The 27026-nt window shown below is 40.6% G+C and overlaps 1 protein-coding gene across 1 annotated transcript in view; it reads left to right on the forward strand.

The window, feature by feature from the left end:
* The window catches only part of AP1G1 (adaptor related protein complex 1 subunit gamma 1), a gene marked incomplete in the record, with an annotated part of 574973 nt that overhangs the window by 442830 nt on the left and 105117 nt on the right, over positions 1-27026 (forward strand). Inside the window, 3 exon segments of the mRNA XM_053699458.1 lie at positions 3359-3488; positions 4189-4275; positions 4362-4522. Coding sequence (XP_053555433.1) covers positions 3359-3488; positions 4189-4275; positions 4362-4522 — 378 coding nt within the window.

Consider the following 27026-nt stretch of genomic DNA (forward strand, 5'->3'; position numbering starts at 1 on the left):
ACCCCTCTTTGTATATACCTTAAATTGTCAACACACTAGTTACCTTCGGAGACTTCTCTGGTTACAATATAAATGACAAAATCTGAAATACTCTGGTTAACTGGTCATAAACCCCTCCAAATCGACTATCCATTTATGACACAACCCTAACACCCTAACCTATTTAGGTATCTCTCTTCACCGTAATCCCCACAAACTATATGAGCTTAACATCTCAAATCTATGCACTCCGCTAATAATGCAACTGAAGGCTTGGCCTGAAATTCCCCTGGTCTCACTGGGCGGGTTAACTTAATAAAAATGACAATCCTACCCAAACTCCTCTACCCACTTTTGATGTTGCCATTTCTTTTGACCAAAACCGACTTAACCCACGTGAATAAAGCAATTCAGTCTTTCATATGGGGAGGTAAGAGAACACTAGTAGCAACTAAAACTCTTCAACAACCGTACCTCAATGGAGGTTTGGCACTTCCTAATCTCAAATTTTACAACTGGTTCCGCTTGGTCATAGACTGGCAACTTAACACAGCGCATTTCATAGATCCAACCCTGGAGATCGCTGTTGCATCTCCACATGCTCTTGCCTACTTACCATATATTTCAATACAGGATTCTCCCCCCCCCCCCCCCCCCACACACACACACAAATTAAAAACAATCTTTTATATAAAGATGCCCTAAAAGCATGGTGGTCTAACTTAAAGTATCTTGGAAACAAGTCCCTCCCAGCTGGATATGAAACAGCCCCTTTTAGATTCTGGAAAACTCTGGATGTTCACTCAGTAGGTGAGCTTCTGGACCCATTATCACACATGATCAGGACCTTTCAAGACCTTAGAAGTCTATATAATTTACCCAACACACAATTCTATGCTTACCTCCTGGTCAGGCACTACATAAACACCTTCATGACTCAGTATGCCAACTTTTGTGAACTCTCCCCACTTGCTCATATACACATCGCCTACAAAATGGGAAACTTCTCCATATCCCCTATCTACCATCAGCTAATCACATACGCCTCTAGAGATGTGCTGGAGGGTGTTGCATCCCGGCTCCAAAAGAAAGACATAAGAGACCTCTCTACCAAAGCTATACTCACCAGTTTAGGAAGGACCAAAGCAGCTAGCTGAGCAATCTCCATTAGAGAAATGTAGACAAGAATGATAACTAAAAGACTACATCACTCCCGTGCGTAGATCTCACTGGAATCAGGTATCCCCGAATCAATGTATCAAATGCTCACTACCAGGGCCCACAGTCAAACACTATTTTTGACTGCCCATTTATCAATCAATTTTGGTGCCAACTGCAATACTGGGTTAAAACGTCTTTTAAAATGAATATCCTCTTTGACCCAAAAACAACATTTTTATTATCCTGGGATGCACAATACATATCTATGAACCTCATACAAACTCTTGCTCTGTACCTTTTATTAGCACGTCACTGTATCCTAGAATTGTGGATTTAAAAAACAAAAAACACCCTCTATAGCCAATTTAAACAAAAACTGCTCCGACAGCTATTTATTGAACAATATGACACCAATCTAGATATTAAATGCAGATTACGGCACTTCCTTAAAAAATGGCAGAGCTTTATCACGACCCTCCCCCTTCACCAACAACGCCAAGTTTTAAAACCTTTATACATCATGAAATATTTCTTGAAGCAACACTTGGAGGCGAATGGAAGGACATACTGGTGCAGACTAAATGAGCAGTAAACTACTAAAAACTACTAAACTGAAAAACGACTTTGATGAACAAATTCATATTGTAACCCTGCAGAGGGAGGGGGGGGCTTTTCCTTTTTTTTTTTTTTTTTTTTTTTTTTTCTCTTCTTCCCCAACTTCTGGAGGGGGGAACCTAATTGCCCTGAATGAGTAACTAAGATAAAATCATTGTCCTGATGTTAAGTCAGCTGATTTGTATGTGCCACACATTTGGAATTGCTAAACAACAATGCTATATTTGTGATTCTGTAATGATGTATGGCTATATACGGTATATATTTCCAGGCTCTAGTTAGCTATTTTTTGTTATTTAATGTTATTGTTTATTAGTATTAGTTGTCTATAAAAAGAAAAATGGGATATATAACTATCATCAGCATCTGCCTCACACTTTTTGGACTAAACCAACTCTATTATTATGCTTTGTAATACTGCAAGACTCTTCTAAATAATGCTGGAACTTAAATCTGCACTATTGTAAACATCTACTATGTCATTTTTGTTACCACACAATTTTAATATTGTGAGTCTGTACAATTATATGCTTATATGTGATTCCTAATAAAGAACATATTTAAAAATTATATAAATATTTTTCTTCCTTGGCCATAGGTACATTACGACTGTAAAATATTTAGTAAAACAATCCACTATGGCTTTATGAATGTATAGGCTCCTAATTTTTTACATTCTACATATCTACATTTAAATAGACTAGACTTGGCCAAACAGATGAGGAAAGGGATTTGGGAGTAGTAATAGATAAGAAGCTAAAAATAGGTGCACAATGCAGGGCAGCGGCTTCTAAGGCTAATAAGATACTAGCATGTATTAATAGAGGCATTGACGCAAAGGAGGAAAGCATAATTCTGTCACTAAATAAATCCTTTATAAGACCTCACCTTGAGTATGGAGTGCATTTCTGGGGACCAATCTCAAAAAAAGACATTGCAAACTTGGAAACTGTTCAGAGAAGGGCCAATAAAGGAATGGAGAAGTTAAGCTATGAGGAGAGGTTAGCTATTTTGGGTCTATTTTCTCTAGAAAAATAAATAACATTCATGGCCCATATACAAAGATGACATAAGCTCTGTTTATTCCAAGAAAATTGTTTGTGACAAGAGGTCACAATGTAATGCTGGAGGAAAAGATTATTTAATCTCCTGCAACGTAAACATTTTTTCACTGTAAGAGCAATAAAATTGTGGAACTCATTACCTGAGAAGGTAGTAAATGCCAATGCCTTAGATACATTTAAAAATGATTTAGATACATTTCTGGCTAGAAACAGAATTCAGGGATAAGATTGTTTGTGTTAAATGGGTCACCTTTTTTAATGCGATTAATTTAAGCTTAACTGGAGCTTTTTTGTAAGTATATTAGATTTGTATAGGTTGAACTCGATGGACTTCTGTCTTTTTTCAAACTCATCTACTATGTTACTATCTCTACAGAAGCTCTTTTAGTTGATAATTATGTGAGTGATGTTGCAGAAAAGGAAGGACCTTATCAGGTTTACACCATCTCCATACACTGAAAGTTTGTCATTTGTTGTTACCCACTGTAAAAAAAGGTTTATTTTTAAATTAAAAACAATGTTTTTTATTGTTGTTACAGGCCAATGATTTACTGGACCTTCTAGGAGGAAATGATATCCAGCTAGTAATACCCACTGCTCCTCCGTCTTCTAAGCCAAATTCTGTAGGAGGGGAACTTCTAGATCTACTTGGAGATTTGAATCTCAGTGGTAGGTTTACTTTTGGGGAAAGGCCCTGTTGTTTTTATGTACATATGTATTCAGGGGTTGATACATGAAAAAAATTAAGAGCTGGCATGTTTGTTTGTTGTTTTTTTTAGCGGCCAGTAAATAGCATGTATATAGAATATTCAAATTAGTTAGATGGATCCTGGCATTTTTTCAAGTTTTGCCTAAAATTATATTGATGGCTTTTGTATATATAATGTATGGATTCAGATAGAGCATACAGTATCGAGACATTCCCATTTGCCTCTATTATCAAATTGTTCTAATTTTTTTATTTGCACACGTTCTGAGGCACCAGCTCCTACTGAGCATGTGCAAGATTTCACAATGTATACATATGAGTCTATCATTGGCAGACATGATATGGGGGCCAGAAAATTGAAGTAAATTGTAAAATTTGTGAGATAAAATATACGGCTCATTTTAAAATTCAGTAAATATTGCAATGCACTGGCTTTTCATTGTGCATTTGTTGATTATGCAATTCTACTGTATTCAATGGTCCTTTTAAAAGGAACAATCTTGTTGCTGAATCTTGAAATTATAGGTGGCTTGTAAATTGATAGTTATATTTCCTTTTTTCTATCTTAAGTTTAATAAAATAAGGTTGTTATTGCAGAAAATTAGATAATATTTAATAGGTTCATTGTCCTGCCTTATGATCCTCTGTCACAAAAATCAGGAACTCCAGCTCCTGCCCCTCACATATCTGCTCCTCAATTATTACTGGATGGACTGTCTACACAGCCGGTCTTCAATGATATTTCAGGTCAGTTTCCTTCATGTTTACACCTTATGAAATTAAATATGTAGTACTTTTTTGATATGCAAACTTGGAATAAATGTTGTTTTCAGGGATTCCACCTATCACTGCATACAACAAGAATGGCCTGAAAATAGACTTCACATTTGAAAGATCCAGCACAAACACCAGCGTGACTGTGATTACAACTCAGGCATCCAACAACACAGATAGTGACATGACGGACTTTGTTTTCCAGGCTGCAGTACCAAAGGTAGGAAGCAAAAACAAGTTTTTAAAGAGTATTATTCACATTTCTCCAACATAGGTGTGTCCGGTCCACGGCGTCATCCTTACTTGTGGGATATTCTCTTCCCCAACAGGAAATGGCAAAGAGCCCAGCAAAGCTGGTCACATGATCCCTCCTAGGCTCCGCCTTCCCCAGTCATTCTCTTTGCCGTTGTACAGGCAACATCTCCACGGAGATGGCTTAGAGTTTTTTGGTGTTTAACTGTAGTTTTTATTATTCAATCAAGAGTTTATTTTAAAATAGTGCTGGTATGTACTATTTACTCTGAAACAGAAAGGTGATGAAGATTTCTGTTTGTAAGAGGAAAATGATTTTAGCAACCGTTACTAAAATCGATGGCTGTTTCCACACAGGACTGTTGAGAGGAATTAACTTCAGTTGGGGGAAACAGTGAGCAGACTTTTGCTGCTTGAGGTATGACACATTTCTAACAAGACGATGTAATGCTGGAAGCTGTCATTTTCCCTATGGGATCCGGTAAGCCATTTTTATTACATAAGAAAAAAGGGCTTCACAAGGGCTTTTAAGACTGTAGACATTTTCTGGGCTAAAACGATTGATATATAAACATATTTTATACTTCATAGCTTTGAGGAATTATTTTATTCTTGGGAATTATGTAAAATAACCGGCAGGCACTGTATTGGACACCTTATCCTCTAGGGGCTTTCCCTAATCATAGGCAGAGCCTCATTTTCGCGCCTCTATTGTGCACTTGTTTTTAGGAAGCATGACATGCAGATGCATGTGTGAGGAGCTCTGATACACAGAAAAGACTTTCTGAAGGCGTCATTTGGTATCGTATTCCCCTTTGGGCTTGGTTGGGTCTCAGCAAAGCAGATACCAGGGACTGTAAAGGGGTTAAATATAAAAACGGCTCCGGTTCCGTTATTTTAAGAGTTAAAGCTTTCAAATTTGGTGTGCAATACTTTTAAGGCTTTAAGACACTGTGGTGAAATTTTGGTGAATTTTGAACAATTCCTTCATACTTTTTCACATTTGCAGTAATAAAGTGTGTTCAGTTTAAAATTTAAAGTGACAGTAACGGTTTTATTTTAAAACGTTTTTTGTACTTTGTTATCAAGTTTATGCCTGTTTAACATGTCTGAACTACCAGATAGACTGTGTTCTGTATGTGGGGAAGCCAAGGTTCCTTCTCATTTAAATAGATGTGATTTATGTGACACAAAATTTAGAGAAAATGATGCCCAAGATGATTCCTCAAGTGAGGGGAGTAAGCATGGTACTGCATCATCCCCTCCTTCGTCTACACCAGTCTTGCCCACACAGGAGGCCCCTAGTACATCTAGTGCGCCAATACTCCTTACTATGCAACAATTAACGGCTGTAATGGATAATTCTATCAAAAACATTTTAGCCAAAATGCCCACTTATCAGCGAAAGCGCGACTGCTCTGTTTTAGAAAATACTGAAGAGCATGAGGACGCTGATGATATTGGTTCTGAAGTGCCCCTACACCAGTCTGAGGGGGCCAGGGAGGTTTTGTCTGAGGGAGAAATTTCAGATTCAGGGAAAATTTCTCAACAAGCTGAACCTGATGTGATTACATTTAAATTTAAATTGGAACATCTCCGTGCCCTGCTTAAGGAGGTGTTATCTACTCTGGATGATTGTGAGAATTTGGTCATTCCAGAGAAATTATGTAAAATGGACAAGTTCCTAGAGGTCCCGGGGCCCCCCGAAGCTTTTCCTATACCCAAGCGGGTGGCGGACATTGTAAATAAAGAATGGGAAAGGCCCGGCATACCTTTCGTCCCTCCCCCTATATTTAAGAAATTGTTTCCTATGGTCGACCCCAGAAAGGACTTATGGCAGACAGTCCCCAAGGTCGAGGGGGCGGTTTCTACTCTAAACAAACGCACCACTATACCCATAGAAAATAGTTGTGCTTTCAAAGATCCTATGGATAAAAAATTAGAGGGTTTGCTTAAAAAGATGTTTGTTCAGCAAGGTTACCTTCTACAACCAATTTCATGCATTGTTCCTGTCACTACAGCAGCGTGTTTCTGGTTCGATGAACTAGAAAAGGCGCTCAATAAAGATTCTTCTTATGAGGAGATTTTGGACAGAATTCATGCTCTCAAATTGGCTAACTCTTTCACCCTAGACGCCACTTTGCAATTGGCTAGATTAGCGGCGAAAAATTCTGGGTTTGCTATTGTGGCGCGCAGAGCACTTTGGCTAAAATCTTGGTCAGCGGATGCGTCTTCCAAGAACAAATTGCTTAACATTCCTTTCAAGGGGAAAACGCTGTTTGGCCCTGACTTGAAAGAGATTATTTCTGATATCACTGGGGGCAAGGGCCACGCCCTTCCTCAGGATAGGTCTTTCAAGGCCAAAAATAAACCTAATTTTCGTCCCTTTCGCAGAAACGGACCAGCCCCAAGTGCTACGTCCTCTAAGCAAGAGGGTAATACTTCTCAAGCCAAGCCAGCCTGGAGGCCAATGCAAGGCTGGAACAAAGGAAAGCAGGCCAAGAAACCTGCCACTGCTACCAAGACAGCATGAGATGTTGGCCCCCGATCCGGGACTCTCTCTCTTCGCTCAGGCTTGGGCAAGAGATGTTCTGGATCCTTGGGCGCTAGAAATAGTCTCCCAAGGTTATCTTCTGGAATTCAAGGGGCTTCCCCCAAGGGGGAGGTTCCACAGGTCTCAATTGTCTTCAGACCACATAAAAAAACAGGCATTCTTACATTGTGTAGAAGACCTGTTAAAAATGGGAGTGATTCATCCTGTTCCATTAGGAGAACAAGGGATGGGGTTCTACTCCAATCTGTTCGTAGTTCCCAAAAAAGAGGGAACATTCAGACCAATCTTAGATCTCAAGATCCTAAACAAGTTTCTCAAGGTTCCATCGTTCAAAATGGAAACCATTCGAACAATTCTTCCTTCCATCCAGGAAGGTCAATTCATGACCACGGTGGATTTAAAGGATGCGTATCTACATATTCCTATCCACAAGGAACATCATCGGTTCCTAAGGTTCGCATTTCTGGACAAGCATTACCAGTTTGTGGCACTTCCGTTCGGATTAGCCACTGCTCCAAGAATTTTCACAAAGGTACTAGGGTCCCTTCTAGCGGTGCTAAGACCAAGGGGCATTGCAGTAGTACCTTACTTGGACGACATTCTGATTCAAGCGTCGTCCCTTCCACAAGCAAAGGCTCACACGGACATTGTCCTGGCCTTTCTCAGATCTCACGGGTGGAAAGTGAACGTAGAAAAAAGTTCTCTATCTCCGTCAACAAGGGTTCCCTTCTTGGGAACAATAATAGACTCCTTAGAAATGAGGATTTTTCTGACAGAGGCCAGAAAATCAAAACTTCTAAACTCTTGTCAAGTACTTCATTCTGTTCCTCTTCCTTCCATAGCGCAGTGCATGGAAGTAATAGGTTTGATGGTAGCGGCAATGGACATAGTTCCTTTTGCGCGAATTCATCTAAGACCATTACAACTGTGCATGCTCAGTCAGTGGAATGGGGATTATACAGACTTGTCTCCGACGATACAAGTAGATCAGAGGACCAGAGATTCACTCCGTTGGTGGCTGTCCCTGGACAACCTGTCACAGGGGATGAGCTTCCGCAGACCAGAGTGGGTCATTGTCACGACCGACGCCAGTCTGGTGGGCTGGGGCGCGGTCTGGGGACCCCTGAAAGCTCAGGGTCTTTGGTCTCGGGAAGAATCTCTTCTCCCGATAAATATTCTGGAACTGAGAGCGATATTCAATGCTCTCAAGGCTTGGCCTCAGCTAGCAAAGGCCAAATTCATACGGTTTCAATCAGACAACATGACGACTGTTGCGTACATCAACCATCAGGGGGGAACAAGGAGTTCCCTGGCGATGGAAGAAGTGACCAAAATCATTCAATGGGCGGAGACTCACTCCTGCCACTTGTCTGCAATCCACATCCCAGGAGTGGAAAATTGGGAAGCGGATTTTCTGAGTCGTCAGACATTTCATCCGGGGGAGTGGGAACTCCATCCGGAAATCTTTGCCCAAATTACTCAGTTGTGGGGCATTCCAGACATGGATCTGATGGCCTCTCGTCAGAACTTCAAGGTTCCTTGCTACGTGTCCAGATCCAGGGATCCCACGGCGACTCTAGTAGATGCACTAGTAGCACCTTGGACCTTCAAACTAGCTTATGTATTCCCGCCGTTTCCTCTCATCCCCAGGCTGGTAGCCAGGATCAATCAGGAGAGGGCATCGGTGATCTTGATAGCTCCTGCGTGGCCACGCAGGACTTGGTATGCAGACCTGGTGAATATGTCATCGGCTCCACCATGGAAGCTACCTTTGAGACGGGACCTTCTTGTTCAAGGTCCGTTCGAACATCCGAATCTGGTCTCACTCCAACTGACTGCCTAGAGATTGAACGCTTGATCTTATCAAAGCGAGGGTTCTCAGATTCTGTCATTGATACTCTTGTTCAGGCCAGAAAGCCTGTAACTAGAAAAATCTACCACAAAATATGGAAAAAATATATCTGTTGGTGTGAATCTAAGGATTCCCTTGGGACAAGATAAAAATTCCTAAGATTCTATCCTTTCTTCAAGAAGGTTTGGAGAATGGATTATCTGCAAGTTCTTTGAAGGGACAGATTTCTGCCTTATCTGTGTTACTTCACAAAAAGCTGGCAGCTGTGCCAGATGTTCAAGCCTTTGTTCAGGCTCTGGTTAGAATCAAGCCTGTTTACAAACCTTTGACTCCTCCTTGGAGTCTCAATTTAGTTCTTTCAGTTCTTCAGGGGGTTCCGTTTGAACCCTTACATTCCGTTGATATTAAGTTATTATCTTGGAAAGTTTTGTTTTTGGTTGCAATTTCTTCTGCTAGAAGAGTTTCAGAATTATCTGCTCTGCAGTGTTCTCCTCCTTATCTGGTGTTCCATGCAGATAAGGTGGTCTTGCGTACTAAACCTGGTTTTCTTCCGAAAGTTGTTTCTAACAAAAACATTAACCAGGAGATAGTCGTGCCTTCTTTGTGTCCGAATCCAGTTTCAAAGAAGGAACGTTTGTTGCACAATTTGGATGTAGTTCGTGCTTTAAAATTCTATTTAGATGCTACAAAGGATTTTAGACAAACATCTTCCTTGTTTGTTGTTTTTTCTGGTAAAAGGAGAGGTCAAAAAGCAACTTCTACCTCTCTCTCCTTTTGGCTTAAAAGCATCATCAGATTGGCTTACGAGACTGCCGGACGGCAGCCTCCTGAAAGAATCACAGCTCATTCCACTAGGGCTGTGGCTTCCACATGGGCCTTCAAGAACGAGGCTTCTGTTGATCAGATATGTAAGGCAGCGACTTGGTCTTCACTGCACACTTTTACTAAATTTTACAAATTTGATACTTTTGCTTCTTCTGAGGCTATTTTTGGGAGAAAGGTTTTGCAAGCCGTGGTGCCTTCCATCTAGGTGACCTGATTTGCTCCCTCCCTTCATCCGTGTCCTAAAGCTTTGGTATTGGTTCCCACAAGTAAGGATGACGCCGTGGACCGGACACACCTATGTTGGAGAAAACAGAATTTATGTTTACCTGATAAATTACTTTCTCCAACGGTGTGTCCGGTCCACGGCCCGCCCTGGTTTTTTAATCAGGTCTGATAATTTATTTTCTTTAACTACAGTCACCACGGTATCATGATTTCTCCTATGCAAATATTCCTCCTTTACGTCGGTCGAATGACTGGGGAAGGTGGAGCCTAGGAGGGATCATGTGACCAGCTTTGCTGGGCTCTTTGCCATTTCCTGTTGGGGAAGAGAATATCCCACAAGTAAGGATGACGCCGTGGACCGGACACACCGTTGGAGAAAGTAATTTATCAGGTAAACATAAATTCTGTTTTTCTTTTTTTCATTCAATACATGTTGCTTTCATAAGATAATGAGACTCCACAAGCCATCACATCTGGTATTAAAGTCCAGTCCTATATGAGGAGGCAAAACACCCCACACAACATAGCTTTAATTCATCCCACTTTACCATGTTTCCTTAGTCATTTTTTTGCCTCTAACAAGGAATGATGGTTAGACTTAAAGTGCTGATCTACATGTGAAAGGGGATCCCAGACTGATGTGAGACCCATTGTCCCCCTTAGAGTTGGGTATAGGACAGAGGGGTGTAAAGGAGTACATTGGCAGTAAGAGTAATTCTCCCTGTGGGAGTTTACTTGCCTGCCGCAGATACCGCTGGGACTTATCTTGCAGCCTCCTCTTGCTGGTGCGTCAAAGTATTCCGTCCTCTGATCCTGTGTTAGTGTGTACTACACAGGAAGGGCTCTTCTACTGGAAGCAGGTCTGCAGTTTGGTAAGCATAGTAGAGTGCATTCGCATAGCCCACGTATACATGTATACATGATTCACAATACTCATTTCTAGGGGTATTATATTGTGCAAATATTTGAGTTTTACCCTTAGGGAGTTAACCCATTTTGTGCTTCATATAATGTATTTCTGAGCTGCTATCTAAATATTACATATTCGCCTGTACTTACTATTCAAAATTGTTATGATATAAACAGGTGCAGCTAAAGTCTTGGGACATAAGGTTGATCCTTTAGAGGGACTTTTTAATCCCTTCTTTTATGTTTGCTATGTTTTGTAAGGAATCAAGGGTTAATATCTCCTGAGGGGGGTTATTGAACAGGGGGGGACTTTAATCATGTTTATGTGACTGTCTGCAAATGTTTAGTGTCACTTGGGCTCTTGGCTATATCGGAACATAACAGCCTTTTCTTGTCAGGGTGCGCGGCCCTTGTAGGCCTTGTCACGCTTTTCTATGAAGAGTACAAGAAGTGTCTTTTGATCTTAAAATATAGAATTTTCCTACCCACTGATCGTACTTCTCACAAGGTACGATCTATACAAATAGTTAAGCAAACGGAGGGTGTAGGTGGGGCCTCCTGGCCTTCTGTAATACGTGGAAAAAAAGATCTCAGAAAAAAACTCTGATTGAAGCGGTAGGAGTTTAAAGCAACACAGTACATTCTAGAATAATTCTGTAATTTTCTAATAGAACCAACTTAATAACCAACAAATGTTTTATTAGGTATTTCTTTGGATAAACTTCCACTAAGGAATATTTTGTTATCAACATATTAGATACAAATAAATAACAAAACCAATGGCACTACTGGTAAGTTTAGAAAGAAGCCTAAAAATCACCCATTAGTGAAAGGTATTTGTAATACCTAATTGTATCTGGGTATTGGTGCTGGTGTATTGAAAAACATTTTATTTACAAATTGTAGCAAGAAGAGACTTGCTTACAAAAGAATACACAAAATAGCACTCTAGGCTTATTGGATGTTTATTACAGATTGTAATTAACTTGGATACAGCCTATGAAAGTGTACTAGTGAAACAAAAGATAAAATGTAACTTTCTCCAACATAGGTGTGTCCGGTCCACGGCGTCATCCTTACTTGTGGGATATTCTCTTCCCCAACAGGAAATGGCAAAGAGCCCAGCAAAGCTGGTCACATGATCCCTCCTAGGCTCCGCCTACCCCAGTCATTCTCTTTGCCGTTGTACAGGCAACATCTCCACGGAGATGGCTTAGAGTTTTTTAGTGTTTAACTGTAGTTTTTATTATTCAATCAAGAGTTTGTTATTTTAAAATAGTGCTGGTATGTACTATTTACTCAGAAACAGAAAAGAGATGAAGATTTCTGTTTGTATGAGGAAAATGATTTTAGCAACCGTTACTAAAATCCATGGCTGTTCCACACAGGACTGTTGAGAGGAATTAACTTCAGTTGGGGGAACAGTGAGCAGTCTCTTGCTGCTTGAGGTATGACACATTCTAACAAGACGATGTAATGCTGGAAGCTGTCATTTTCCCTATGGGATCCGGTAAGCCATGTTTATTAAGATTGTAAATAAGGGCTTCACAAGGGCTTATTAAGACTGTAGACTTTTTCTGGGCTAAATCGATTCATTATTAACACATATTTAGCCTTGAGGAATCATTTAATCTGGGTATTTTGATAAGTTTATATCGGCAGGCACTTTTTTAGACACCTTTCTCTTTAGGGGCTTTCCCAAATCATAGGCAGAGCCTCATTTTCGCGCCGGTGTTGCGCACTTGTTTTTGAGAGGCATGACATGCAGTCGCATGTGTGAGGAGCTCTGATACATAGAAAAGACTTTCTGAAGGCGTCATTTGGTATCGTATTCCCCTTTGGGCTTGGTTGGGTCTCAGCAAAGCAGACACCAGGGACTGTAAAGGGGTTAAAGTTAAAAACGGCTCCGGTTCCGTTATTTTAAGGGTTAAAGCTTCCAAATTTGGGGTGCAATACTTTTAAGGCTTTAAGACACTGTGGTGAAATTTTGGTGAATTTTGAACAATTCCTTCATATTTTTTCGCAATTGCAGTAATAAAGTGTGTTCAGTTTAAAATTTAAAGTGACAGTAACGGTTTTATTTTAAAACGTTTTTTGTACTTTGTTATCAAGTTTATGCCTGTTTAACATGTCTGAACTACCAGATAGACTGTGTTCTGAATGTGGGGAAGCCAGAGTTCCTTCTCATTTAAATAAATGTGATTTATGTGACAATGACAATGATGCCCAAGATGATTCCTCAAGTGAGGGGAGTAAGCATGGTACTGCATCATTCCCTCCTTCGTCTACACGAGTCTTGCCCACTCAGGAGGCCCCTAGTACATCTAGCGCGCCAATACTCCTTACTATGCAACAATTAACGGCTGTAATGGATAATTCTGTCAAAAACATTTTAGCCAAAATGCACACTTATCAGCGTAAGCGCGACTGCTCTGTTTTAGATACTGAAGAGCATGACGACGCTGATAATAATGGTTCTGAAGGGCCCCTAAACCAGTCTGATGGGGCCAGGGAGGTTTTGTCTGAGGGAGAAATTACTGATTCAGGGAACATTTCTCAACAAGCTGAACCTGATGTGATTACGTTTAAATTTAAGTTGGAACATCTCCGCATTCTGCTTAAGGAGGTATTATCCACTCTGGATGATTGTGACAAGTTGGTCATCCCAGAGAAACTATGTAAAATGGACAAGTTCCTAGAGGTCCCGGGGCTCCCAGAAGCTTTTCCTATACCCAAGCGGGTGGCGGACATTGTAAATAAAGAATGGGAAAGGCCCGGTATTCCTTTCGTCCCTCCCCCCATATTTAAAAAAATTGTTTCCTATGGTCGACCCCAGAAAGGACTTATGGCAGACAGTCCCCAAGGTCGAGGGAGCGGTTTCCACTTTAAACAAACGCACCACTATACCCATAGAAGATAGTTGTGCTTTCAAAGATCCTATGGATAAAAAATTAGAAGGTTTACTTAAAAAGATGTTTGTTCAGCAGGGTTACCTTCTACAACCAATTTCATGCATTGTCCCTGTCGCTACAGCCGCGTGTTTATGGTTCGATGAGCTGGTAAAGGCGGTCGATAGTGATTCTCCTCCTTATGAGGAGATTATGGACAGAATCAATGCTCTCAAATTGGCTAATTCTTTCACCCTAGACGCCACTTTGCAATTGGCTAGGTTAGCGGCTAAGAATTCTGGGTTTGCTATTGTGGCGCGCAGAGCGCTTTGGTTGAAATCTTGGTCAGCTGATGCGTCTTCCAAGAACAAGCTACTTAACATTCCTTTCAAGGGGAAAACGCTGTTTGGCCCTGACTTGAAAGAGATTATCTCTGATATCACTGGGGGTAAGGGCCATGCCCTTCCTCAGGATCGGCCTTTCAAGGCCAAAAATAAACCTAATTTTCGTCCCTTTCGTAGAAACGGACCAGCCCAAAGTGCTACGTCCTCTAAGCAAGAGGGTAATACTTCTCAAGCCAAGCCAGCTTGGAGACCAATGCAAGGCTGGAACAAGGGAAAGCAGGCCAAGAAACCTGCCACTGCTACCAAGACAGCATGAAATGTTGGCCCCCGATCCGGGACCGGATCTGGTGGGGGGCAGACTCTCTCTCTTCGCTCGGGCTTGGGCAAGAGATGTTCTGGATCCTTGGGCGCTAGAAATAGTCTCCCAAGGTTATCTTCTGGAATTCAAGGGGCTTCCCCCAAGGGGGAGGTTCCACAGGTCTCAGTTGTCTTCAGACCACATAAAAAGACAGGCATTCTTACGTTGTGTAGAAGACCTGTTAAAAATGGGAGTGATTCATCCTGTTCCATTAGGAGAACAAGGGATGGGGTTCTACTCCAATCTGTTCATAGTTCCCAAAAAAGAGGGAACGTTCAGACCAATCTTAGATCTCAAGATCTTAAACAAGTTTCTCAAGGTTCCATCGTTCAAAATGGAAACCATTCGAACAATTCTTCCTTCCATCCAGGAAGGTCAATTCATGACCACGGTGGATTTAAAGGATGCGTATCTACATATTCCTATCCACAAGGAACATCATCGGTTCCTAAGGTTCGCATTCCTGGACAAGCATTACCAGTTCGTGGCGCTTCCTTTCGGATTAGCCACTGCTCCAAGGATTTTCACAAAGGTACTAGGGTCCCTTCTAGCTGTGCTAAGACCAAGGGGCATTGCTGTAGTACCTTACTTGGACGACATTCTGATTCAAGCGTCGTCTCTTCCTCAAGCAAAGGCTCACACGGACATTGTCCTGGCCTTTCTCAGATCTCACGGATGGAAAGTGAACGTGGAAAAGAGTTCTCTATCTCCGTCAACAAGGGTTCCCTTCTTGGGGACAATAATAGACTCCTTAGAAATGAGGATTTTTCTGACAGAGGCCAGAAAAACAAAACTTCTAGACTCTTGTCGGATACTTCATTCCGTTCCTCTTCCTTCCATAGCGCAGTGCATGGAAGTGATAGGTTTGATGGTAGCGGCAATGGACATAGTTCCTTTTGCGCGCATTCATCTAAGACCATTACAACTGTGCATGCTCAGTCAGTGGAATGGGGACTATACAAACTTGTCTCCGAGGATACAAGTAAATCAGAGGACCAGAGACTCACTCCGTTGGTGGCTGTCCCTGGACAACCTGTCACAAGGGATGACCTTCCGCAGACCAGAGTGGGTCATTGTCACGACCGACGCCAGTCTGATGGGCTGGGGCGCGGTCTGGGGATCCCTGAAAGCTCAGGGTCTTTGGTCTCGGGAAGAATCTCTTCTACCGATAAATATTCTGGAACTGAGAGCGATATTCAATGCTCTCAAGGCTTGGCCTCAGCTAGCGAGGGCCAAGTTCATACGGTTTCAATCAGACAACATGACAACTGTTGCGTACATCAACCATCAGGGGGGAACAAGGAGTTCCCTGGCGATGGAAGAAGTGACCAAAATCATTCTATGGGCGGAGTCTCACTCCTGCCACCTGTCTGCTATCCACATCCCAGGAGTGGAAAATTGGGAAGCGGATTTTCTGAGTCGTCAGACATTGCATCCGGGGGAGTGGGAACTCCATCCGGAAATCTTTGCCCAAGTCACTCAACTGTGGGGCATTCCAGACATGGATCTGATGGCCTCTCGTCAGAACTTCAAAGTTCCTTGCTACGGGTCCAGATCCAGGGATCCCAAGGCGGCTCTAGTGGATGCACTAGTAGCACCTTGGACCTTCAAACTAGCTTATGTATTCCCGCCGTTTCCTCTCATCCCCAGGCTGGTAGCCAGGATCAATCAGGAAAGGGCGTCGGTGATCTTGATAGCTCCTGCGTGGCCACGCAGGACTTGGTATGCAGATCTGGTGAATATGTCATCGGCTCCACCATGGAAGCTACCTTTGAGACGAGACCTTCTTGTTCAAGGTCCGTTCGAACATCCGAATCTGGTCTCACTCCAGCTGACTGCTTGGAGATTGAACGCTTGATCTTATCGAAGCGAGGGTTCTCAGATTCTGTTATCGATACTCTTGTTCAGGCCAGAAAGCCTGTAACTAGGAAGATTTACCACAAAATTTGGAAAAAATATATCTGTTGGTGTGAATCTAAAGGATTCCCTTGGGACAAGGTTAAGATTCCTAAGATTCTATCCTTCCTTCAAGAAGGATTGGAAAAAGGATTATCTGCAAGTTCCCTGAAGGGACAGATTTCTGCCTTGTCTGTGTTACTTCACAAAAAGCTGACAGCTGTGCCAGATGTTCAAGCCTTTGTTCAGGCTCTGGTTAGAATCAAGCCTGTTTACAAACCTTTGACTCCTCCTTGGAGTCTCAACTTAGTTCTTTCAGTTCTTCAGGGGGTTCCGTTTGAACCCTTACATTCCGTTGATATTAAGTTATTATCTTGGAAAGTTTTGTTTTTGGTTGCAATTTCTTCTGCTAGAAGAGTTTCAGAATTATCTGCTCTGCAGTGTTCTCCTCCTTATCTGGTGTTCCATGCAGATAAGGTGGTTTTACGTACTAAACCTGGTTTTCTTCCAAAAGTTGTTTCTAACAAAAACATTAACCAGGAGATTATCGTACCTTCTCTGTGTCCGAAACCAGTTTCGAAGAAGGAACGTTTGTTGCACAATTTGGATGTTGTTCGCGCTCTAAAATTCTATTTAGATGCTACAAAGGATTTTAGACAAACATCTTCCTTGTTTGTTGTTTATTCCGGTAAAAGGAGAGGTCAAAAAGCAACTTCTACCTCTCTCTCTTTTTGGATTAAAAGCATCATCAGATTGGCTTACGAGACTGCCGGACGGCAGCCTCCCGAAAGAATCACAGCTCATTCCACTAGGGCTGTGGCTTCCACATGGGCCTTCAAGAACGAGGCTTCTGTTGATCAGATATGTAGGGCAGCGACTTGGTCTTCACTGCACACTTTTACCAAATTTTACAAGTTTGATACTTTTGCTTCTTCTGAGGCTATTTTTGGGAGAAAGGTTTTGCAAGCCGTGGTGCCTTCCATCTAGGTGACCTGATTTGCTCCCTCCCATCATCCGTGTCCTAAAGCTTTGGTATTGGTTCCCACAAGTAAGGATGACGCTGTGGACCGGACACACCTATGTTGGAGAAAACAGAATTTATGTTTACCTGATAAATTACTTTCTCCAACGGTGTGTCCGGTCCACGGCCCGCCCTGGTTTTTTAATCAGGTCTGATAATTTATTTTCTTTAACTACAGTCACCACGGTATCATATGGTTTCTCCTATGCAAATATTCCTCCTTAACGTCGGTCGAATGACTGGGGTAGGCGGAGCCTAGGAGGGATCATGTGACCAGCTTTGCTGGGCTCTTTGCCATTTCCTGTTGGGGAAGAGAATATCCCACAAGTAAGGATGACGCCGTGGACCGGACACACCGTTGGAGAAAGTAATTTATCAGGTAAACATAAATTCTGTTTTTAATAGTATTTAATAAAATAGGATTTGAAATTTAAAAACACACTTAAAGGGTTATTAAACCCAAAAATTTTCTTTCACGATTTAGAAAGAGCATGCAGTTTTAAACAACTTTCTAATTTACTTCTATTATCTAATTTGCTTCATGCTCTTGATATTCTTTGCTGAAAAGCATATCTAGATAGGCTCAGTAGCTGCTGATTGGTTGCTGCACATAGATGCCTCATTTGATTGGCTCTCCCATGTGCATTGCTGTTTCTTCAGCAAAGGATATCTAACAAATTTAGCAAATTAGATAATAGAAGTAAATTGGAAAGTTGTTTAAAATTGTATTCTCTACCTGAATCATGAAAGAAAAAATTTGGGTTTAGTGTCCCTTTAAGCTGCTATGGGTAGTGGATACATCTGAAGTTGAGTATTATTTGGTTCTATTCCAACCATTCTCCACTTCTTTTCAGATTCAAATTTTATTGTAGTGTGTTATAACTGATAGGACACTAGTTGACTTCAAGCAAAAACTAGTTGTGTTGTACCTAAACGTGTACTTAGTTTCTTGTTGTTTACCCAAAAATACTTCAGTATTATTCTCGCATCATTGGCAATAGTTATTTGCTCTATAGTCAAATTTATCATTACTGGGGTAAATTCATAACATGGTGACTGACCATATCAGTTATTCCACTTTAGATTTATTGTATTTGAACATTAATATGTAGCTCTGAATTATAATAGGTATTATGGGTATACATAATCAGAGTTTAATATTTCATAAATATTCTCTCAAAGTGTGAATATTGAGGTTATAAACTTGATATATATTATATTGAGCAACTTAGGGTAAAGGATAATAATATGACGAGCTGCCTGATGTTACATTGAGTTGTATTTGGAACACTTAGTATCTTAACGTGCTGTATAACACAGCTATTAATTGTGGTACAATATTGCCTTTGTGTCCTATTATTCAGATTAACTAACAGACTTGCTGAAAAAAGGGGGAAGGAAAAATATCACAGTGTTAGCACCGCTCTTTTCACTCTGTAAAATACAGCACTGTTCTGAGCTTGACAGTACCGCTGATATTACTCTCTATTAAGACCCACGGTGTAGACAAGATATTTAGTGAAATACACTCTATGGTGGTTACTTATCAGAGTTAAATATAATTACAGTCAATGGCCAAGTTGTGTTTATAAACTGTTTACGTTTCTTAAACTCAGAAAAACCACTGCACGTTTGGGTGTTCAGAGAGTTGCAAGTCTGTCAATAAGTATGACACGCTTAGGAGTGCTAATAATATCACTTATGACTGTGGAAGGTGCTGTCCCAATGTATACTGTGGACCCTTGCAAGCATTTCACTAAAAATTTAGAACACTTAGTATCTTAGTGTGTGTTGTATAACACAGCTATTGAATATGGTACAATGTTGCCTTTGTGTCGTGATATTCTAATTAGCTAAAGAGAGGTTTTTATTTTAAATAAAACCTGATATAATTACGGAAAAATGACTTAACATACTAAGAAAGTTGCTTTACAACCAGTAATATACGTGAGGGTACTAATTTGAAGACACCAGACTGACAGTGTCTGACAGAACAAACGCCTTATTATGTATTTGTATTAGCTGTAAAGCAGGGACCGAAATTCAATAAGTCAAAAAATGAAAAAAATCATGAAATTTAAATACTATCAATTCTGAATTTGAATTTTATATCTGGATCAGCTATCAGCAACAATAGTATTAAACTGAGACACCAAATGCAGAGATACGAAGCAGTAATAACAGCACCCTGCACATAAAAGGTATTGTTACATCAAAAGAACAAACAACAATAAACCAAAAGATCAAATCATCATTACGTTATCAGCATTCTTTTACATACTAATGCTTTAATTTTTTTTCAAATTTATTGTTTGAAACATTACGTTCTTTTCTTAGTGACACAGACTTGAAGGTGTTGACCAATCACCATTAGGGGAATGTTTCCCATGAAGGGGTGTGACAACCCCAGACCCAATCAACTGTTACCTTTTCCAGTGACAATACTAGTGGGCGTGAATTACACGCTACAAAAAGCCGAATTTCCCGCGGCGCGATGTCCTTTTAGAAAGCCGAGTTACGGCGAAACATGTCAGGAGAGATAGGGAAATGGTGAGGAGTCCTAGGAGCTCCTGTGTTTTTAGGCAAGCCTTAAGCTGCATCTAAATTACTTTAATGTAATTAGCAAGAGTCCATGAGCTAGTGACGTATGGGATATACATTCCTACCAGGAGGGGCAAAGTTTCCCAAACCTTAAAATGCCTATAAATACACCCCTCACCACACCCACAATTCACTTTTACAAACTTTGCCTCCTATGGAGGTGGTGAAGTAAGTTTGTGCTAGATTCTACGTTGATATGCGCTCCGCAGCAAGTTGGGGCCCGGTTTTCCTCTCAGCGTGCAGTGAATGTCAGAGGGATGTGAGGAGAGTATTGCCTATTTGAATTCAATGATCTCCTTCTACGGGGTCTATTTCATAGGTTCTCTGTTATCGGTCGTGGAGATTCATCTCTTACCTCCCTTTTCAGATCGACGATATACTCTTATATATATACCATTACCTCTGCTGATTTTCGTTTCAGTACTGGTTTGGCTTTCTACAAACATGTAGATGAGTGTCCTGGGGTAAGTAAGTCTTATTTTCTGTGACACTCTAAAGCTATGGTTGGGCACTTTTTTATAAAGTTCTAAATATATGTATTCAAACATTTATTTGCCTTGACTCAGGATGTTCAACATTCCTTTTTTTCAGACAGTCAGTTTCATATTTGGGATAATGCATTTGAATCAATCATTTTTTTCTTACCTTTAAAATTTTTTTGACTTTTTCCCTGTGGGCTGTTAGGCTCGCGGGGGCTGAAAATGCTTCATTTTATTGTGTCATTCTTGGCGCTGACTTTTTTGGCGCAAAAAATCTTTTCTGTTTCCGGCGTCATACGTGTCGCCGGAAGTTGCGTAATTTTTTTTACGTTCTTTTGCGTCAAAAATGTCGGCGTTCCGGATGTGGCGTCATTTTTGGCGCCAAATGTATTTAGGCGCCAAATAATGTGGGCCTCTTATTTGGCGCTAAAAAATATGGGCGTCGCTTTTGTCTCCACATTATTTAAGTCTTATTATTTATTGCTTCTGGTTGCTAGAAGCTTGTTCACTGGCATTTTTTTCCCATTCCTGAAACTGTCATTTAAGGAATTTGATCAATTTTGCTTTATATGTTGTTTTTTCTATTACATATTGCAAGATGTTCCACGTTGCAACTGAGTCAGAAGATACTTCAGGAAAATCACTGCCCGGTGCTGGAGCTACCAAGCTAAGTGTATCTGCTATAAATTTTTGGTATCTGTTTCTCCAGCTGTTGTTTGTATTGCATGTCATGACAAACTTATTAATGCAGATAAAATTTCCTTTAGTATTGTTACATTACCTGTTGCTGTTCCGTCAACATCTAATTTTCAGAGTGTTCCTGATAACATAAGAGATTTTATTTTTTAAATCCATTAAGAAGGCTATGTCTGTTATTTCTCCTTCTAGTTTACATAAGTCTTTTAAAACTTCTCTTTTTTCAGATGAATTTTTAAATGAACATCATCATTCTGATACTGATAAATGGTTCTTCTGGTTCAGAGGTTTCTGTCTCAGAGGTTGATGCTGATAAATCTTTGTATTTGTTCAAGATGGAATTTATTCGTTCTTTATTTAAAGAAGTATTAATTGCATTAGAAATAGAGGATTCTGGTCCTCTTGATACTAAATCTAAACGTTTAAATAAGGTTTTTAAATCTCCTGTAGTTATTCCAGAAGTGTTTAATCTCCCTGATGCTATTTCTGAAGTAATTTCCAGGGAATGGAATAATTTGGGTAATTCTTTTACTCCTTCTAAACGTTTAAGCAATTATATCCTGTGCCATCTGACAGATTAGAGTTTTTTGGGACAAAATCCCTAAGGTTATAGGGCTGTCTCTACTCCTGCTAAATGTACTACTATTCCTACGGCAGATAGTACTTCATGTAAGGATCCTTTAGATAGGAAAATTGAATCCTTTCTAAGAAAAGCTTACTTATGTTCAGGTAATCTTCTTAGACCTGCTATATTTTTAGCGGATGTTGCTGCAGCTTCAACTTTTTGGTTAGAAGCTTTAGCGCAACAAGTAACAGATCATAATTTTATAGCATTATTATTATTCTATAACATGCTAATAATTTTATTGTTGACACCATCTTTTGATATCATTAGAGTTGATGTCAGGTATATGTCTCTAGCTATTTTAGCTAGAAAAGCTTTATGGATTAAACTTGGAATGCTGATATGTCTTCTAAGTCAACTTTGCTTTCCCTTTCTTTCCAGGGTAATAAATTATTATCTCAACTGTTTCTGGAAGGAAGGGAACTTTTTTACCAAAGGATAAAAAATCTAAGGTAAATTTAGGTCTAATAATCATTTTCGTTCCTTTCCTCACAACAAGGAACAAAAGCCTGATCCTTCATCCTCAGGAGCGGTATCAGTTTGGAAACTATTTCCAGTTTGGAATATATCCAAGCCTTATAGAAACCTATAGCCAGCTCCTAAGTACCCATGAAGGTGCGGCCCTTATTCCAGCTCAGCTGGTATGGGGCAGATTACGTTTTCTTCAAAGAAATTTGGATCAATTCCGTTCTCAATCTCTGGTTTCAGAACATTGTTTCAGAAAGGTACAGAATTGGCTTCAAGTTAAGGCCTCCTGCTAAGAGATTTTTTTCTTTCCCGTGTCCCAGTTAACACAGCAAAGGCTCAGCATTTCTGAAATGTGTTTCAGATCTAGAGTTGGCTGGAGTAATTATGCCAGTTCCAGTTCTGGAACAGGGGCTGGGGTTTTATTTTATCTCTTCATTGTACCAAAGAAGGTCAATTCCTTCAGACCAGTTCCGGATCTATCAATATTGAATCGTTATGTAAGGATACCAACATTCAAGATGGTAACTGTAGGACTATCCTACCTTTTGTTTAGCAAGGGCATTATATGTCTACAATAGATTTACAGGATGCGTATCTGCATATTCCGATTCATCCAGATCACTTTTAGTGTCTGAGATTCTCTTTTTAGACAAGCATTACCAGTTTTGTGGCTCTACCGTTTGGCCTAGCCTCAGTTCCAAGAATTTTTTTCAAAGGTTCTCGGTGCCCTTCTTTCTGTAATCGGAGAACAGGGTTTTGGTATTTCCTTATTTGGACGATATCTTGGTACTTGCTCAGTCTTCTCATTTTCGAAGAATCTCATACGAATCGACTTGTGTTGTTTCTTCAAGTTCATGGTTGGAGGATCAATTTACCATTCAGTTCATTGATTCCTCAGAAAAGGGTAACCTTTTTAGGTTTCTAGATAGATTCAGTGTCTATGACTCTGTCCTTGTCAGACAAGAGAAGTTTAACATTGATCAGCTTGTCAAAACCTTCAGTGACAATCATTCCCTTTGGTAGCCTTATGCATGGAAATTTTAGGTCTTAGGACTGCCGCATCAGATGCGATCTCCTTTGCTCGTTTTCACATGCGACCTCTTCAGCTCTGTATGCTGAACCAATGGTGCAGGGATTACTCAAAGATATCTCAATTAATATCTTTAAACCGATTATACGTCACTCTCTGACATGGTGGACAGATCACCATCGTTTAGTTCAGGGGGCTTCTTTGTTCTTCCGACCTGGACTATAATCTCAACAGATGCAAGTCTTACAGGTTGGGGAGCTGTGTGGGGGTATCTGACGGCACAAGGGGTTTGGGAATCTCAGGAGGTGAGATTTCCGATCAATATTTTGGAACTCCGTGCAATTTTCAGAGCTCTTCAGTCTTGGCCTCTTCTGAAGAGAGAGTTGTTCATTTGTTTTCAGATAGACAATGTCACAACTGTGGCATACATCAATCAATTTTGGTTTGGGCGGAATCCAGCTCCTGTCTAATCTCTGCGGTTCATATCCCAGGTATGGACAATTGGAAAGCGGATTATCTCAGTCGCCAAACGTTGCACCTGGGCGAATGGTCTCTTCACCCAGAGGTATTTCCTCAGATTGTTCAAATGTGGGAACTCCCAGAAATAGATCTGATGGCTTCTCATCTAAACAAGAAACTTCCCTGGTATCTGTCCGGATCCCGGGATCCTCGGGCGGAGGCAGTGGATGCATTATCTCTTCCTTACAAGTGTCATCCTGCCTATATCTTTCCGCCTCTAGTTCTTCTTCCAAGGGTATTCTCCAATATTCTAAAGGAATGCTCGTTTGTCCTGCTGGTAGCTCCAGCATGGCCTCACAGGTTTTGGTATGCGGATCTTGTCCGGATGGCCTCTTGCCAGCTGTGGACTCTTCCGTTAAGACCAGTCTTTCTGTCTCAAGGTTCTTTTTTCCATCAGGATCTCAAAACCTTAATTTTAAGGTATGGAGTTTGAACGCTTGATTCTTGGTCAAAGAGGTTTCTCTGACTCTGTGATTGATACTATGTGACAGGCTCGTAAATCTGTATCTAGAGAGATATATTATAGAGTCTGGAAGACTTATATTTCTTAGTGTCTTTCTCATCTTTTTTCTTGGCATTCTTTTTGAATACCGAGAATTTTACAGTTTCTTCAGGATGGTTTAGATAAAGGTTTGTCCGCAAGTTCCTTGAAAGACAAATCTCTGCTCTTTCTGTTCTTTTTCACAGAAGGATTGCTAATCTTCCTGATATTCATTGTTTTGTACAACCTTTGGTTTGTATAAAACCTGTCATTAAGTCAATTTCTCCTCCTTGGAGTTTGAATTTGGTTCTGGGGGCTCTTCAAGCTCCTCCTTTTGAACCCATGCATTCTTTGGTTGTTATATTACTTTCTTAGAAAGTTTTGTTTCTTTTGGTCATCTCTTCTGCCAGAAGAGTCTCTGAATTATCTACTCTTTTTTGTGAGTCTCCTTTTCTGATTTTGCATCAGGATAAGGCGGTGCTGCGAACTTCTTTTGAATTTTTTACCTAAGGTTGTGAATTCTAACAACATTAGTAGAGAAATTGTGGTTCCTTCATTATGTCCTAATCCTATGAATTCTAAGGAGAAATCATTGCATTCTTTGGATGCTGTTAGAGCTTTGTAATATTATGTTGAAGCTACTAAGTCTTTCCGAAAGACTTCTAGTCTATTTGTCATCTTTTCCGGTTCTAGAAAAGGCCAGAAAGCTTCTGCCATTTCTTTGGCATCTTGGTTGAAATCTTTATTTCATCATGCCTATGTTGAGTCGGGTAACACTCCGCCTCAAAGGATTACAGCTCATTCTACTAGGTCAGTTTCTACTTCCTGGGCGTTTAGGAATGAAGCTTCGGTTGATCAGATTTGCAAAGCAGCAACTTGGTCCTCTTTGCATACTTTTACTAAATTCTACCATTTTGATGTGTTTTCTTCTTCTGAAGCAGTTTTTGGTAGAAACGTACTTCAGGCAGTGGTTTCAGTTTGAATCTTCTGCTTATGTTTTTTCATTAAAATTTTATTCTGGGTGTGGATTATTTTCAGCAGGAATTGGCTGTCTTTATTTTATCCCTCCCTCTCTAGTGACTCTTGCGTGGAAAGATCCACATCTTGGGTAATCATTATCCCATACGTCACTAGCTCATGGACTCTTGCTAATTACATGAAAGAAAACATAATTTATGTAAGAACTTACCTGATAAATTCATTTCTTTCATATTAGCAAGAGTCCATGAGGCCCGCCCTTTTTTGTGGTGGTTTTGATTTTTTTGTATAAAGCACAATTATTCCAATTCCTTATTTTATATGCTTTCGCACTTTTTTCTTATCACCCCACTTCTTGGCTATTCGTTAAACTGAATTGTGGGTGTGGTGAGGGGTGTATTTATAGGCATTTTAAGGTTTGGGAAACTTTGCCCCTCCTGGTAGGAATGTATATCCCATACGTCACTAGCTCATGGACTCTTGCTAATATGAAAGAAATGAATTTATCAGGTAAGTTCTTACATAAATTATGTTTTTCAGTGACAATACTAGTGGGCGTGAATTACACGCTACAAAAAGCCGAATTTCCCGCGGCGCGATGTCCTTTTAGAAAGCCGAGTTACGGCGAAACATGTCAGGAGAGATAGGGAAATGGTGAGGAGTCCTAGGAGCTCCTGTGTTTTTAGGCAAGCCTTAAGCTGCATCTAAATTACTGTAGTCGATACTGCCAGTATATTATTTACCGTTATTCTTGTTCCACCACTCAGTGATATGTTTGTAAGGGTCCGCAGTATACATTGAGATAGCACCTCTCACAGTTGCAATTGATACGATTAGCACTCATAAGCGTGTCTTAATTACTGACATACTCGCAACTCTCTGAACACCTAAGTGTGTAGCAGTTTTTCTCAGAGTCTAGGAAACGCTAATAGTTAACAAACATAACGCGGCCATTGATTGCATTTATATTCAACTCTTACAAGTAACCACCATCGAGTGGATTTCATTAAATATCTTGTCCACACTGTGGGTCTTGATTGAGAGTAATACCAGCGATACTGTCAAGCTTAGAACAACGCGGTATTTACAGAGTGAAAAGAGCCGTGCTAACACTGTGAAGCCCCCTTTCTTACAGCAAGTTTATTAGCTAATTAGAATATCAGGACACAAAGGCAACATTGTACCATATTCAATAGCTGTGTTATACAACACACTAACAGCTAGATTTAGAGTTTGGCGGTAGCCGTGAAAACGAGCGTTAGAGGCTCCTAACGCTGGTTTTAGGCTACCGCCGGTATTTGGAGTCACTGAAAATAGGGTCTAACGCTCACTTTTCAGCCGCGACTTTTCCATACCGCAGATCCCCTTATGTCAATTGCGTATCCTATCTTTTCAATGGGATCTTTCTAACGCCGGTATTTAGAGTCGTTTCTGAAGTGAGCGTTAGACATCTAACGACAAAACTCCAGCCGCAGGAAAAAAGCAGGAGTTAAGAGCTTTCTGGGCTAACGCCGGTTCATAAAGCTCTTAACTACTGTACCCTAAAGTACACTAACACCCATAAACTACCTATGTACTCCTAAACTGAGGTCCCCCCACATCGCCGCCACTCGAATTTTTTTTTTAACCCCTAATCTGCCGACCGCAAAGCGCCGCCAGCTAAGTTATCCCTATGTACCCCTAATCTGCTCCCCCTAACACCGCCGACCCCTGTATTATATTT

This window comes from Bombina bombina, chromosome 1 (assembly GCF_027579735.1).
Source record: "Bombina bombina isolate aBomBom1 chromosome 1, aBomBom1.pri, whole genome shotgun sequence".
Lineage (NCBI taxonomy): Eukaryota > Metazoa > Chordata > Amphibia > Anura > Bombinatoridae > Bombina > Bombina bombina.